At 39.0% G+C, this 15,741-nt stretch overlaps 1 protein-coding gene and 1 pseudogene across 2 annotated transcripts in view; both read left to right on the top strand.

Annotated features, from left to right (window-relative positions):
- The window catches only part of DNAH6 (dynein axonemal heavy chain 6), a gene marked incomplete at its 3' end in the record, with an annotated part of 180,030 nt that overhangs the window by 130,066 nt on the left and 34,223 nt on the right, over positions 1–15,741 (top strand). The window contains exons 59-63 of the mRNA XM_084235770.1: positions 2,384–2,563; positions 3,673–3,906; positions 7,140–7,275; positions 12,546–12,712; positions 13,849–14,039. Of these exons, the coding sequence (XP_084091896.1) occupies positions 2,384–2,563; positions 3,673–3,906; positions 7,140–7,275; positions 12,546–12,712; positions 13,849–14,039 (908 nt within the window). The remainder of the gene's footprint in view (positions 1–2,383; positions 2,564–3,672; positions 3,907–7,139; positions 7,276–12,545; positions 12,713–13,848; positions 14,040–15,741) is intronic.
- On the top strand, positions 450–1,887 carry LOC311172495 (glyceraldehyde-3-phosphate dehydrogenase-like; annotated as a pseudogene). Its single transcript has 2 exons — positions 450–476; positions 850–1,887. The product of its transcript is annotated as a glyceraldehyde-3-phosphate dehydrogenase-like (transcript).

The raw sequence follows: 15,741 nt of genomic DNA, 5'->3' as shown, positions 1-15,741 counted from the left end.
TAGCACTTTATTTTTTTTTTAAGATTTATTTATTTATACATACAAGAACTATGGTACAGGCCAGAGTTCTGGGGTTGGGGGGGGCGGTGAGAGGATTCACCAGAGACAGAGTAGGGAACAAAACAGACAGATTGACTGAAATACACTGCTGAAGAGAGCAGCAGGCGAGTCAGAAGAGGTCTGCTGTGCCATGTGGGTCAGCTCCCTGGCTAGGGATCGAACTCGTGCTGCAGTGGCTGTGGATAGCTTCATAGTCTATGTCTTAATCACTTGTGCCACCAGGGAGGCCCTGTAGCACTTTATTTCCATCTCTATGGAAATAAACACCTGCCACTGTTGCCTAGGTCCTGGTTATCCAAGTGCATGTCTAGTTCTTCTTTTATGTTATTTTCTGTGCAGCAAAAATGTATAAATAGTTCGTCTCAAAATTCATTCTCCAAGAATTAAACATGTGCCTTGCATATAATGAGTGCACAGTAAGAATTTGCTGTTAGGGGTTTTTTCCCTGGTGGCACAGGAGTTAAAGTCTCAGTGCTATCAAGCTATCACCAGCCACTGCAGCACAAGTTCCATCCCTGGCCAGGGAGCTGAACCACATGGTACAGCAGACATTTCCTGCCTCACCCGCTGCTCCCCTCAGCAATGCATTTCAGTAGATCCACCTGTTCTGCTCCCCACTCTTTCTGGTGAATCTTCTCACACTCCTCACCTGTGGCCTACACCCCAGTTGTTATATGCATAAATAAATAAAAATAAATCTTAAAAAAAATTTGCTGTTAGTAAGATGAATTATTTCTCAGACTACAATGATAATTTTAAAAGCGTCCTAGGGGCTTCTTCCCCCTCCAGTTCGACAGACAGCCACCTCTTCTTGTGCAGTGCCAGCCATATCCCTGAGACACCATGGTGAAGGCTAGGAGTGAAAAGATTTAGTCGAATTGAGTGGCTGTTCACCAGTGCTGCCTATGATTCTGGAAAATTGGATATTATTGCCAACCATGACGTCTTCATTGACCTCAACTACATAGTCTACATGTTCCAGTATGATTCCACCTAAGGCAAGTTCAATGGCATAGTTAAGACTGAGAACAGACTCTTGTCATCAATGGAAAATTCATAGGCATCTTTCAGGAGTGAGATGCCCTCAACATCAAATGAGGTGATGCTGGTGCTGAATATGTTGTGGACTAGTGTCTTCACTTACTGTAGAGAAGGCTGGGGGTCACTTGAAGGATAGAGCCAATAGTGTCATCATCTCTGCCCCTTCTGCTGATGCCCCCATGTTTGTGATGGTCGTGAACCATGAGAAGTACACCAGCTCCCTCAAGATTGTCAGCAACGCCTCCTGCACCACGAACTGCTTGGCGCCCCTAGCCAACATCATCCAGGACAACTTTAGCATCATGGAGGGACTGATGCCCATAGTACATGCTATCACTGATACCCAGAAGACTGTGGATGGCCCTTCTTAGAAATCTGTGACATGATGGCCAAAGTGCTGCTCAGATCATCATCCCCAATTCTACTGGCCCCACCAAGGTTGTGAGCAAGGTCATCCTGAGCTGAACAGGAAGCTCACTGGTGTGGCCTTCCAAGTCCCCACCCCTATATGTTGGCCATGCCACCTAGCACCTGGAGAAAGCTGCCAAATACAATGACATCAAGAACTGGTGAAGTGGGTGTCACAGGACGCCCTCAAGAGCAGCCTGGGCTATGCTGAGGAAAAGGTTATGTCCTGCAATTTTACAGTGTCACCCACTCCCCCACCATAGAGGCTGGGGCTGGTAGTGCCTTCAACAATCAATTTGGCAAGTTTGTTTCCTGGTATGACAATGAGTTTGGCTATAGCAACAGGGTGCTGACCTTGTGGTCCGCATGGCCTCCTAGGAGTAATAATAGCCCCCCTGAACCACTAGCCCCAGCAAGAGCACAAGAGGAAGAAAGATGCCCTTAGAAGTCTTTCCCCCACTGATTCAACATCCCAAGGATCTCCTAACCTCATCACAATTCTGTTCCAGACCCTCTGGAGAAGGGGAGGGGCTTAGGAGCCCCTACCTTGTCTTGTACCATCAATAAAATATACTGTACCCAGCAAATTAATTAATTAATTAAATGAATGAATGAATGTACTTCTTGTGTTGCCTATTTACATTTACCCATTCCTAACTCTGGAAGAAGAGGAGGTTCAGCTCAATCAGAAGGTCAGGAAGTCCTGAGGTTCAGTCAGGACTGAATTCTGTTGAAGGACTGAATTCTGTCCCTTATTACCATCACTAATTCATCATATTCTTATTTCTTTCTTAGACCTAATTGAACATATACCAAAACTCCAATCATTTTTTGAAACATATCCCTAAGAACTTGTCCTCATATATTTATTCAGATCACTTCTGGTGCCATTAAAACCAGGCTGAAGGAAGCAGAGTCCACTGAAATGATGATAAACGCCGCTCGTGAGAAATATCGCCCAGTAGCCACTCAAGGCTCGGTTATGTACTTTGTCATTGCAGGCCTCTCGGAAATAGATCCTATGTATCAGTATTCATTAAAATATTTTACACAGGTAAGTGTGTTGTTGGTAGTGAAATTTCTCTTTCATCTTGCCTCAGACAAGTTGTGATTCTGTCCAGGAGGTTGGGTTCACCTGTACCTTTGCCCTTTATGCTGCAGATCCCCTAAGCCTGCAGTCACATGCACCTCTAATGCCCCTTGAGACTCCCTTGGTCTCTGCTGCAAGATCCCTTTGGGCCCCAAGACTTCCATGCTCTGCTCAGCTTCCTCGCATTGCTTAGAGCCTGGGGAATTTTTGCATTTTCTTCCAATGCTATGTGAAAGTTGCAGGATATAGGGAGGGCTCCCCCTGGCCCTCTCACACCAGGGCTACCTTTAAGCCCTTGGTGCCATCAACTGCTGCTTTTTCCCAGTGTCTTTGTGGGAGTATCTTTGGGGAAGAGCCCTGCTCTCAAAATGTCCAGGTAGGAAGCAAAGTAGAAGTGCCCTTTAAAATGATTCCTCTTAAATTTTAAAGATAATTCTAGCATATTCTTCCCATACCCTAAGAATTAACTAAGGGAAGTGCTGAGAAGAGCCTAGTGCCTTACCTTGCCCTTAGATCTCTCAACCCAAAGTGATTATCAAATCTGAGTTGAGGATATAAACATCCATTTTCCAACATTTTCTGTCTCACATCATGATGATGAATTTTTTTAAAACATCCTTGTTTATTTTTTCACAGTATAGGATTTCTCCCCTCACACGTGGTCACCATAGTTCCCACCAACAAAGCACCCACAGTTCTCCACCATATTCCATGGTGTGCCCCTCCCCACCATGTTTCCTGCTATCCCTCACCCTCTCTCCCTCCAGAATGTCTCAGATCTATGGTCAGCTTTCAAGGGTTAGTCTTACAGTTTGTCTTTGTGATGATGCCTTTTAAATATTGTCAGGGTTGGCACTGGTCCATTTCTGAAAAATGAGGAGAGAGGGAAGTGCAGAAAATAAATGTCACTTATCAAGTTAGGATGAATTCTGGACATTTTCATAGTACAACATGTGTCACTTGCGCTGCTATCTACTCACTAAATGTGGGGAGCAGGGTGAAGGGCAGGGATTTCGTTTTATCCCCAAAATTGAATTAAATAAGAGATATTGATAGCACTCTCATTCACACAGTTGTTCAATACAACAATTGAAACTTCCGAAAAGACAGAGAATCTACAGGAGCGCATGGAAATACTGCTGGAACAAACCCTCCTTACTGCTTATGTTAATGTTTCAAGAGGACTTTTTGAGCAACATAAACTCATCTACAGCTTTATGCTGTGTGTGGAGATCATGCGTCAGCAAGGAAGTCTAACAGATGCTGAATGGAATTTCTTTCTTCGTGGTTCAGCAGGATTAGAAAAGGTACTTGTTTCAAGTTTGAATGATAAATGTTTTTCTGAATAGGGCCCACAAGCACCTACCAAAGCTCCCAGTGGCATCAAGGTACACATTCGATTTGTGGACTGTGGGGAGGGCACTGGGGGTGAGGAGGTCCGGGCTATAGCTTAGCTCTGCCTCCATAGCTGTGTATTCTTGGTAACATTGAACCCCTTTATGTAATGGTGTCCTCACCTATACAGAAGAGATGTTGGGAGTAACTAAAGGGCTAGTAGATGTGAATATGTTTTGGACACATTAAAAAGTTTGTCATCACCCAAATATGAAGAGTTGAAGTCCAATTAAAGCTATAATTTATGGATTTAACAATACTGTTTGTGAAATCATGACCCTCTCTTGCCTGGACTCTGTAATACTGTAATAGGAATTTTGCTATAGTTTCCTTCTTCAGTTCATCCTCCTGTCTAACTTTGTTTTAGTGTGTTAAAGCGGCCTAACTCATCCCATTCAACAAACCCCAGGGTCCATAGGAGTGAACCACAGTTCCTCCAATTCTTTTTTTTTTTTTTAAAGATTTATTTATTTATACATGCACTGGGTACAGTCAGAAGTGCGGAAGGGTGAGAGAATTCACCAGAGCCAGAGCGGGGAGCAGAGCAGGCAGAAGGACCGAAGTACACTGCCGAGGGGAGCAGCGGGCGGCAGGAGAGGTCTGCGCGCCATGTGGGACCCTCCTCTGGTGGCCGGGGAGCAGCCGGGGATCGAACAGGCGCTGCAGAGGCTGCGGGCAGCTTCACAACCCAGCGCTCAACCACTGTGTCACCCGGGAGGCCCCCCTCCAATTCTTGTTGCAATTGCATCTCAACCCCACTCTTAATTCTCTTCTACGTCCTGTCAATCTCAAACCCACCCTTTGCCCCTGCAGACCTGAAACCTGCACCCATTTGCCAGTACCCAGTACCTCAGGGTATCACTAGGAGTTTGGACTTCACACTTTTTTTTATTCTCAGTGCCCTGTTCTCCCAGCACAAGTCCAGACAAGACCTCTCTAGCCCTCTCTGACCCCCACCCATCTTACATGCACATGTGTTCTATTAATCTTTGTTTAATGTTATCTTAACTCATAATCACATTTAATACTTGCAGAGGAGTAGCTCTGTGTTTTAAGTATATCTTTATAATGGAATAGTATTCAATCATAAAGAGGAATGAAGTACTGAGAAAAACCACAACATAAATAAATATTAATAATATAAGTGGTGTAATCAGGGAAATGCAAATCAAAACTACAATGAGATGCCATCTTACACCAGTGAGAATGGCACATATTAAAAAAAAACTAGCAACAACAAATGTTGGTGAGGTTGTGGAGAAAAAAGAACTCTCCTACATTGCTGGTGGGAGGGCAAACTGGTTCAACCACTGTGGAGAGCTGTGTGGAGATTTCTTGACCTACTAAACATAGAGCTTCCATATGATCCACAATTCCACTCCTAGGTATTTACCAAATGACACAGAAACATCAATTCCAAAGGGCATCTGCACCCCTATGTTTATAGCAGCACTATTTACAATAGCCAACCTATGGAAACAACCCAAATGCCCAAAAATAGATGACTGGATCAAGAAGATGTGGTACATACATACAATGGAATATTACTCAGCAATCAGAAAAGATAAACACATGCAGTTTGCAGCAACATGGATGGCGCTGGAAGGGATCATGCTCAGCTAAATAAGGCAGAAAGAAAAAGAAAAATACCGGATGGTCTCACTCATAGCAGGAATCTAGAAAACCTAAATAAGGGACCAGGAAAAAGACTAATTGATACAAAGTAAAAATCAAAATCAACAAGCAACTATAAACCAGAGACACACTATGGGGGGGAGGAGGCGGGAGAGGAAGGATTAGGGTCAAAATAAGGGGGGTGCAATTGTATGGGGAATATAACCAAAATGAAAATGCATACATTGTGCAAAAATGAATAATGAAGTAAGAATTCTATAAAATAAAATATTAAAAAAATAATAATCTACATGGGGAAAGTCAGCCACAAAAGACCACATAACATAAAATTGGACTGCTGTGAAGTGTTAAGAATAGGCAAATCTATAGAGACAGAAAGTAGTTTCATGGTTATTTAAGGTTGGGGGATATGGGCAGATAGGAGGGTAGTGTAGGAAAAATGGGCAGTTTCTGAGGTAAAGAGATACTCTAAAAGTGACTGTGGGGATGGTTGCATGTATTTTTGAGAATTCTAAAATGCTACTAAATTTACATCAGACTGTATACTTTAAGTGGGTATGGCAAGCACATTGTATCTCAATAAAGCTGTTTTAAAATGCAGTATAGAACATTAGGCAAATACTCATGAAATTTTCAAAGAGCTCGTTTCAGTCCACAGTCACAGTTGTTTTCTGTCTCTTTTAAACTGCTCACCCACATTTAAATGCTTCATAGACTATTGCCAGATGGCACAACACTTTTCCCAGAAATTTCTAGGAATATAGGAAATGATTAGACATACACTCAGCCTAGCAGAGAGGAGACTGCTGCTTGTCATGCTACTGGTATTTTTCTTCTGGTCAGCTTTCCCCATCACCTAGAGGTGACCACGCCTGATAACCTGATAAGTTTTCTAGAAAAAAAAATCATTGACCCTAAGAACATCAGGGAGTCACGATAGCGTGGTGTGGCATGTTGAAAAATAAGCTGGACCGCGGCCTCTGCGGCGCTGGTTCGATCCCCGGCTGCTCCCCGGCCACCGGAGGAGGGTCCCATATGGCGCGCAGACCTCTCCTGCCGCCCGCTGCTCCCCTCAGCAGTGTACTTCGGTCCTTCTGCCTGCTCTACTCCCTGCTCTGGCTCTGGTGAATTCTCTCACCCTCCTGCGCTTCTGACTGTACCTAGTGCATGTATAAACAAAAAAAAAAAACAAACAAACTAATTAATTAATTAATTAATTAATTAATTAATAAAGAAAAAAGAAAAATAAGCTGGAAATATTCTTAACAGATTGAATTTTTGCCCTTCACTAGATCAATTGTTTTTATGTAAATGCCAACCCGAAGAGCTCCCATCAGCTGTACTGATGAACAAAGGTTTATAGGTAGAATAGATTCAACACCATTTCTTTTTCACCATATCTTATTACTTGTCCTGGGTACATGGTGATTTGATCTTTCACTCGGACAAAGGGAAAGTGCATTTTGTGCTTGTTTTGTGAATTATTTCTTTTCTTTCTGTCTTCTGATAGGAACGCCCACCTAAGCCTGACGCTCCCTGGTTGCTTCCTGCCACATGGTTCACATGCTGTGACTTAGAAGAATCATTTCCAGTTTTTGCAGGACTTACACATTATATGTTGTTACATCCTATTTCTGTACAATTAGGTAAGGTGACAATAAGGATCTAGTATAGGGGGTAGTAAATAGTTCATAAAGCCTAACTTTAATTTCCCTTGAACCTCTTCTACAATAGCAATATTTTTCACTTAGGAATTTTTTCATTATTAAGAAATAGTGAATTACTTGTTTTCTCAATTCTTAAGTTGAATGCTTGGCCCATGAAGCATTTATTGAGAGCTATCCATTATTGAAGGACAATATACATACAAAAATATATACACACATGCAATAATTGTACAACTTAATCAATTACTGAACACTGACTATCCCTACGAGCCACCACACAAATCAAGAACTAGAACAATGCAGCACCCCGAGATACCCTCATACTTATTTCCTCTTTGTCAGAGGTAATGACTTTCTTCCACAAGTTTTAATATGTAGCCCTTTCAGTGCAAAAGTACACTTTTTAGTTTGAAAGCATTTAGGATTTTGGAGAGTCTATCTTCTATTATTTATCATTTAATCGAACTATGGAAATTATACTCATGGTTTGTATAAAATCAGTATTTTGTAATTTATTTAGACTTCAGTTTATATGAAAGGCTCGTGTCATTTCTTAGAAGATTCTAACATTTAATTCACACTTACTAATTGTGGCATTTATTTTTCTAATAGTTTCATAGTTGATCTGTCCATTTCTAAGAGAGAGATATAAATGTATACCACTATGATTAGCAATTTCTCTTTGTAAGTCTGAAATTTTCTACTATAGTCCATTAAGCAATGCTGTCAGGTGCAATACACATAAGATTATTTTCCTCCTAGTAAATTATTCTTTTTTATTAATAGTAATATTCTTCTTTCCTCTAGATAGTACTTTTTCACCTTAAAATATATTTTCTAATATTAATATTATTACCACAATTTGCTCCTGGTTAGTATCCCCACCATCCATATATCCTGCACTCTTCAGTTTCAATTGTTTTGTGTTATCATCATGTTTTCGGTGTATCCCTAGTTGGATATTTGTTGCTTTTCTAGCAGTGTGAGTCTCTTTAACATGCAAGTTTAATCCACTTATATCTATTATGATTATTGATCTGTATCAGTGACCATCAACTGGGGCATAGTTTATCCCATGGAGGACACTACATGGACCAGAATTTCTGGAATTGTTTGATTACTAAATAAATTGTTTGATTACTAAATAAAGCCTCAAAAAACTTAAATCACTTTTCTTCAATAAATGCATCAAATATAGATTGTTTCTATTCTGTGGACCAGTTAAACAAGACAGCTAGTGATAGAGGGTTGAACACAAGAGGAAAAAGTACTCACAGAAGAAACCTAGAGATGGACAGTTAGGGACAGACCCAAAGGAAAAAGGGGTGGAAGTGAAAGGCAAATTCTGGAAACAACTCATCTTGTTTGGACGAAAGATGCATGTGTTATTCCTGTCAATTGGAACTCAATTTTCAGCAACTTAAAACAATATTCCCTATTCCATATGTTAAATGTCAACTCTAGCTACAGAATTGTGAAGGTCTAAACATGTATGATAGGATGGCTTGTGTTCTAAAAGTGAGCTTTTGAAGGTGAAGTTTAATAATTAATTACAATATCATTCTTAGCTTAGAAAATCTAATTGCCTTAATCTTTTGTCTTTGATGATTTCTAAGTGATTCATGTCCTATTAGTTGGAAGTTATCACTTAACTGTGACATACTGTCTAATGCTTAGATTATATCATAAATATGATTATACCATCAATAATAAGCACCCAAGAGAAGACATCCTTTTAGCATAAATAATTCTACTATCTAGTGCTAATGATGAAATCACCATCAACTAAACAGCACTGTGGTCTCACAACAGGTAATTGTCTGTATTGCATGTAGGAATTAGAAATCCTGCAGAAGTGTACACTTCATAAGTTTCACTAAATTTCTGTCACCAGCATTTTGACTGCTTTTATTATGCTCTCAGAGGAGATTCCTGTTGGACAACGGAGCTTTCTAGTCTGAAACACAAGTCAACTCCTTTGCCGAATGTCTGACTCCAGGAAACTATATTGTTGCTGGAGGACACACTGGCTGTGCTAGCTTACTGAGAGGCTTATAGTACACTGCTCCCATACTTACAGGAATTTCAGTGCTAATTCTTACTATATGTTATTTCCATTGTAAGGAGTAGCTAGAATCTAATCCTCATGTGAGATACAAGCCCATTTTTCATAGATATTCCATGAGGGCAGTATATTCCATGAGGGCAGATTATTAGGACACAAAGTTGTATGTATGTCAATTTATTCATATATTATTTATTTTGTTCAAATTATATATGCTAGAATTTTCTACTTGCATCAACTATCACAGACTAATAATTGTATATTTCATACAAGCATTGTGTTTTCTTGCTTTTTCTTCTACTTCTATCAATGAATGATTGATGCATTTTTATGCCTTCCCTGGCACATCTAAGTTCATTTTATTATTTACACTATGGGGCTTGAATACATTTTACCATGTACTTATGTTTGTCTTACTAATGTTACTCCTACCACTTCAATTTTCTTTTTTATCCACATTTGATAATACACCTGAATGATTCTGTTTATTTTTAACCTCTCCATTATTTTGGTTTTATCTTGATTTTTGTAAGTGGTTTCTGTTGAATTTGTTTTGCAATCCAATTTTAAATCTTTACTTTTTAGATAGTTTCAATATGGGTAGGTTAATATATTTACATCTGTAATAAATTTAGGGAATTTTTATGGAGGTAAAGTTGACTTATAGCATCCTATTTGGGCTTTTAGTTTCAAACCTATATAAATGTGTTTTCACACACATGCAATTTGCAGCAACATGGATGGCGCTGGAAGGGATCATGCTCAGCGAAATAAGCCAAAAAAAAAAAAGAAAAATACTGGATGGTCTCACTCATAGCAGGAATCTAGAAAACTTAAATGAGGGACCAGGAAAATGAATAACTATAAGAAAGTGAAAATCAAAATCAACAAAAAACTATGAACCAGAGACACTTTTTGGGGGATGGAGGCCGGGAGGGGAGGGATTGGGGTCAGAATGGGGCATTTGCAATTGTATGGGGGAATATAAAAATAAAATTTACTATTTAAAAAAAAAAATGTGTGTTTTCACACAGTTCCCACCAAAGCCCCAATAATACTCCATCATGCTTCATTGGGCTCCCTCCCTTCCCCATTTCCTGCCATCCTTCCCTGCTGCCTCAGTTTTACAGTCAGATGTCAAGTGTTTGTTATTGGTTTTATCTGTTCCTTTGTTTCTTTATATTCCAAATATAAATGAAACCATCCAGTATTTGGTTTTTTCCTTCTGACTTATTTTGCTTTGTTTTATCCTCTCCAGTTCCACCCATGTGGTCACAAATAGAAAGAGTTCATTGGTTTTTTTGTTTGTTTGTTTTTAAAGATTTTATTTTTATTTTTATAAGAACTGGGGTACAGGGGCCTCCCCGGTGGCGCAGCGGTTGAGCGCTGGGTTGTGAAGCTGCCCGCAGCCTCTGCAGCGCCGGTTCGATCCCCAGCTGCTCCCCGGCCACTGGCGGAGGGTCCCACATGGCGCGCAGACCTCTCTTGCCGCGCCTGTTGCTCCCCTCAGCAGTGTACTTCGGTCCTTCTGCCTGCTCTGTTCCCTGCTCTGGCTCTGGTGAATTCTCTTACCCTCCCGCGCTTCTGACTGTACCCAGTGCTTGTATAAATAAATCTTAAAAAAAAAAAAAAATTTAAAAAAAAATAAAAAAAAAAAAAAGAACTGGGGTACAGGCCAGAGGCACGGGAAGGTGAGAGAATCCACCAGGAGCAGAACAGGCAGAAAGACCGAAAACACTGCTGAGGGGAGCAGCGGGAGAGACAGGAGGGGTCTGCCTTGCCATGTGGGAATCTCCCTGGCTGGCAGGGAATCAAACCGGCGCCACAGAGGCTGTGGGCAGCTTCACAGCACGGTGCTCAATCCTCTGGGCCACCTGGGAGGCCCAAGAGTTCATCGTTTTTATAGCCAAGTAGTATTCTATTGTGCATATGTACCACATTTTTCTGATCCATTCCTGTCTTTGGACATATAAGTTGTTTTTGTAACTTGGCTATAGTAAATAGGGCTGCAATGAACATAGGTATGCAAATATCCCTTGGAATTAGTGTTTTTATGTTCTTCAGATAAATTCTACTTGTGGAATTTCTGATCATAAGATAGCTCTATTTTTAACATTTGAGATACCTCCATACTGTTTCCCATAGAAGTTAAACCAGTCTACATTCCCACCAACAGTGTACAAGTGTTCTTTGTACTCCATATTCTCATCAACACTAGTTATTGCTGGATATTTTGATTGGGCTATTCTCACAGGCATGAGATGCTATCTCACTGTAGTTTTGATTTGCATTTCCCTGATGATAAGTAATAATGCGCATTTTTTTAATGTGCCCATTTGCCATCTGTCTTCTTTGGAGAAGTGTCTATTTAGCTCTTCTGCCCACTTTTTGATTGGGTTAATTGTTTTCTTTTTGTTGAGTTGTCTGAGTTCTTTATATATTGTCAGATATTTGATATGAAAATATTTTCCCCCATTTGGTAGGGTGTATTTTTAAACAAAATAGCTTTTGCTGTGCAAAAGTTTTTTGGTTTGATGTAATCCCATTTGTTCATATTTGCTTTTCTTGCCCTTGGGTATAAATCCCCCCAAAGACATCTCTGAAGTCAATGTCAGGGAGTGTTTGATCTATTTTTACTTCAATGCATTTTATAGTTTCAGGTTTTATATCTTATATCCTTTTTGAGTTAATTTTTATGTAAAGTGTGAGATAGTGATCTAGTGTCATTCTTTTGCATGTGGCAGTCCAGTTTTCCTAGCACCATTTGTTGAAGAGACTTTGCTTTCTCCAGTATATACTCTTGACTCCTTTCTCATAAATTAGCTGTACATAGAGGTGAAAGTTTATTTCTAGAATCTTGATTCTATTCCATTGTTCTGTGTGTCTGGTTCTTGTTCCAGTACCATACTGTTTTGATTATTATACTTTGTAGTGTGATTTGAAGTCTAGGAGTGTTATAGCATCACTCTTCCTCTTACCTTGTCATGATTTTTTTGGTTTTTTTGGTTTATTGTTTCCATGTGCATTTCAGTATTGTTTGTTCTTGTTCTTTGAAGAATACCATTGGAATCTTGATGGAGATTGCATTGAATAATATAGAAAAATTTTAATTACCAAATTTATTTATATAACTTCAAAGTTAAAACAATTCTAATTAAAGCATCTTTTTAAATTGTGTTTACAGGATCTTTTGAGACTTATATTAACCCATCTAAGTGGGAAGACTATCCTAAAATAGAGGAAAAAGAACTCAAAACACAGGAAAAAGAGATCACAAAGCATAATTTTTGGCAACCAGAATTAAGTTCTTTCCAAAAGCTAATCCTTATTAAATGCTGTAAAGAAGAAAAGGTAAGGTGTTCCTAAAGGACTATTTTATAATTATTTCTACTAAAGCCCATCAACCAGTAATGATGAATGAACTGATTAATGTACTTAGAGAATAACAATGTCCAAGTTTGACAAGTAGTTCTAAGAAATAGAGACTCTTTATTGTAGAAAATAATGAAATAAAGGGCTGAAACACCAGCCAGGAACCTGGTTGTTCTTCCCCAGTTAGGGAACTGTGCTCTCTGCCAGAGAAAACAGTCTGCTGGAGGACATTTGCAGGGAATTAATGGGCCATTCAGATCTTAGCAACAGTAGAATTTAAGAGAACAAAATTATAGTTACTAAGACCAGTTTGAAAACTATTGAAATAGTCCATATAAGAGATTATGGCAACCTAAATTAGGAGAAAGGTAGTAGATTGAAGAGATATCAGGGGTGTGGAGATAAGGCAACTGGTTGGCTACCAGTTCCTACCTGGGTGCTGAAAGGCATATCAACAACTAAGCTAATGTGGAAGGAGAAATGTGTCAGAGAAAGATGTTACTGACTCTGCAGTGCTTGCCAGCTATCAAAATGAATATCGGCTTGGATACCAATTAACATATGGGTAGAAAACACTAGACAGAAACATCTGTTAAAAATAAGATTAGGGAATCATCAGCATAGAGTTCAAAAGTAAAACAATGGAATTTGTTGAAATCTTAGAGGAATAACATGTAGTAGTATAAGAGGACAGGTAGGTAGACAGTGAAACCTGAGGAGCACCAACTTTTAAAGGGCAGAGAGAAAGGATGAGACTGATTCCCAAAAAGTATCAGAAGCAGCTTATGAATAAATGAGAGGTAAGGATGGGGAGACAATATATGGAATCAATTCTGAGAATCTGGCTTGTGAAGGGGACGATGGAGATGAAACAATAACTGAGGGGGAGGTGCATTCAAGGGAAGTCCTTTCATGGAGTAGTTAAGCACCTTGGCTATCAGCAGTTTCTGGTCTACAAATCCTCTAAATTGTGTCTATAGAAAGCTATCCAATGAAGAGAGAATGCATGCATGACAGGGCCAACCTTTGAGGAGCTGAAGGAGAGAAATAGAAGTAAATTATGAAGGATCCTCATCCAACAAAAATTTTTTTAATGTTTTTTTTTCAACTTTCAGGTGGTTTTTGTTCTTACAGACTTTGTCATTGAAAATCTTGGAAAAAGCTTTGTAGAGACACCACCTGTGGACCTGGCTACTCTGTATCAAGATATGTCATACGCCACTCCCCTGATATTCATCCTAAGCACAGGCTCAGATCCCATGGGTGCCTTTCAGAGATTTGCCCGGGAGAGTGGGTATTCAGAACGGTAAGGTCCTATTCTGCATAGTTTTAATAATTCATGTGAACAACTCTTTATTATAACTTGCCTTTTTTCTTTGTGGAGCAAGATTCTTACATCCAAGTATCCTTTACTAAATAAAAAAAGATAAACTCATATTTAACTATGTATGTTGTTAAAGTTGGGTCAAAAATCATAAAAGCAGATATAAACTTGTTTTGAACAAAGTGGAGATTGTTTAAAATGTTAAAGTGTAATAACGTCGTGAACTACTGATTAAATTGTTGTTATTTAAGACATTGTCTTAATGTAATGGTAAAAAAAAACTACTCTCTACATTCAAATATGCAAAAAATTTATGTTGTATTACTAATCTTTCTCATGAGCCTCTATTATGCTGGACAGTAGGGACAAGGGAAAAACTGTAACCTGCCTATTTACATTATTACATTTTCTTCTGATTTAAATGTACACTTCTATTTAAGCTGATTTGTGGGTTTTTTCTCGTGAAAGTGCTTATTCCTGTAGTCCCCCACCAAGATTGTCTGGATGGGTACAAAAGTGCACAAAATCTTAGGGTGACAGGGGAAAGTAGGGGTGTCATATCTAACAGGACATTCTCTAGCTCTGACAGACCCTTGTGGAGTGGCCGGTCTGGCCTAGGATTAAGGAGGATGACAGATCTAGAATGTTCAATCAGAGTACATAGTCTTATTAATCAGGTTTCTTCATGGAAACAGAACCAATAGGAGATTTTATATATATTATATATAATATGTGTGTACGTGTATATATATGAAATGCATAGTTATAAGATACATTATATATACACATATGTATAACATTATAGAGTGATTTATATACTATTATATGTATATATCTACTCCATACAGATAAATAATATTGTAATCTTATTATAAGGAGTTACATGATTGTGGAGGATGAGAAATCACAAGATCTGCAGTCAGCATGCTGGAGACCTAGGAGAGCTGATGTGTATGTACTTAGTTCTATTCCAAGTTCACAGCCCTGAAAATCAGGAGGGCTAATGGTTTAGGTTCCAGTCTTAAAATAAACAGGCCAAATTTTTAGTGTGAATACAATTAGCCAGAAAAGACCAATGTCTCATTTCAGTGGTCAGCAGGACCACATGGCCTCTTATTCAGATGTTTTATTCTATTCAGTTCTTTAGTTAATTATATGGGGCCAATCCACATTAAGAACGGTAGTCTGCTTAACTCAGCTGCAAATTCAAGTGTTAATCTCATCCAGAAACACCTTCACAGATACACCCAGAATAATGTTTGACCAAATGGCATCCTGTGGTCCAGTCAAGTTGACACCTTTTATATCTTAAATATTCCATAATAATAAAGTAAAATAATTCAATCAGGAAATGAGGGTGTTAAAAGATTAATGAGTGCTAAGTTCTTGGTGTATTCCAGAGGAAAAAGGAAGAAAACTAAACTAAAAATCTAGAAATAATTACTTAGAGAAAAGCAAAATTAGGACATTCTTGTATTCTGATAAAGATTATCTTTATTTTTTAAATGAATTTATTAAGGTTACTGGACAAAATGTGTGTTGCATTAATGCATGCTAGCAATAAAGAGTTGAACTTCTTTAAAAGATATCATTCATTATAGCATTCAAAAAAAAAAAAAATCAGGGTCTCCCCGGTGGCGCAGTGGTGGAGAGCTGGGTTGTGAAGCTGCCCGCAGCCTCTGCA

Source organism: Talpa europaea (genome assembly GCF_964194135.1).
Source record: "Talpa europaea genome assembly, chromosome: 6".
Lineage (NCBI taxonomy): Eukaryota > Metazoa > Chordata > Mammalia > Eulipotyphla > Talpidae > Talpa > Talpa europaea.
Note: the sequence above shows the minus strand (reverse complement) of the source record. Positions and strands in the feature narration are given on the sequence as shown.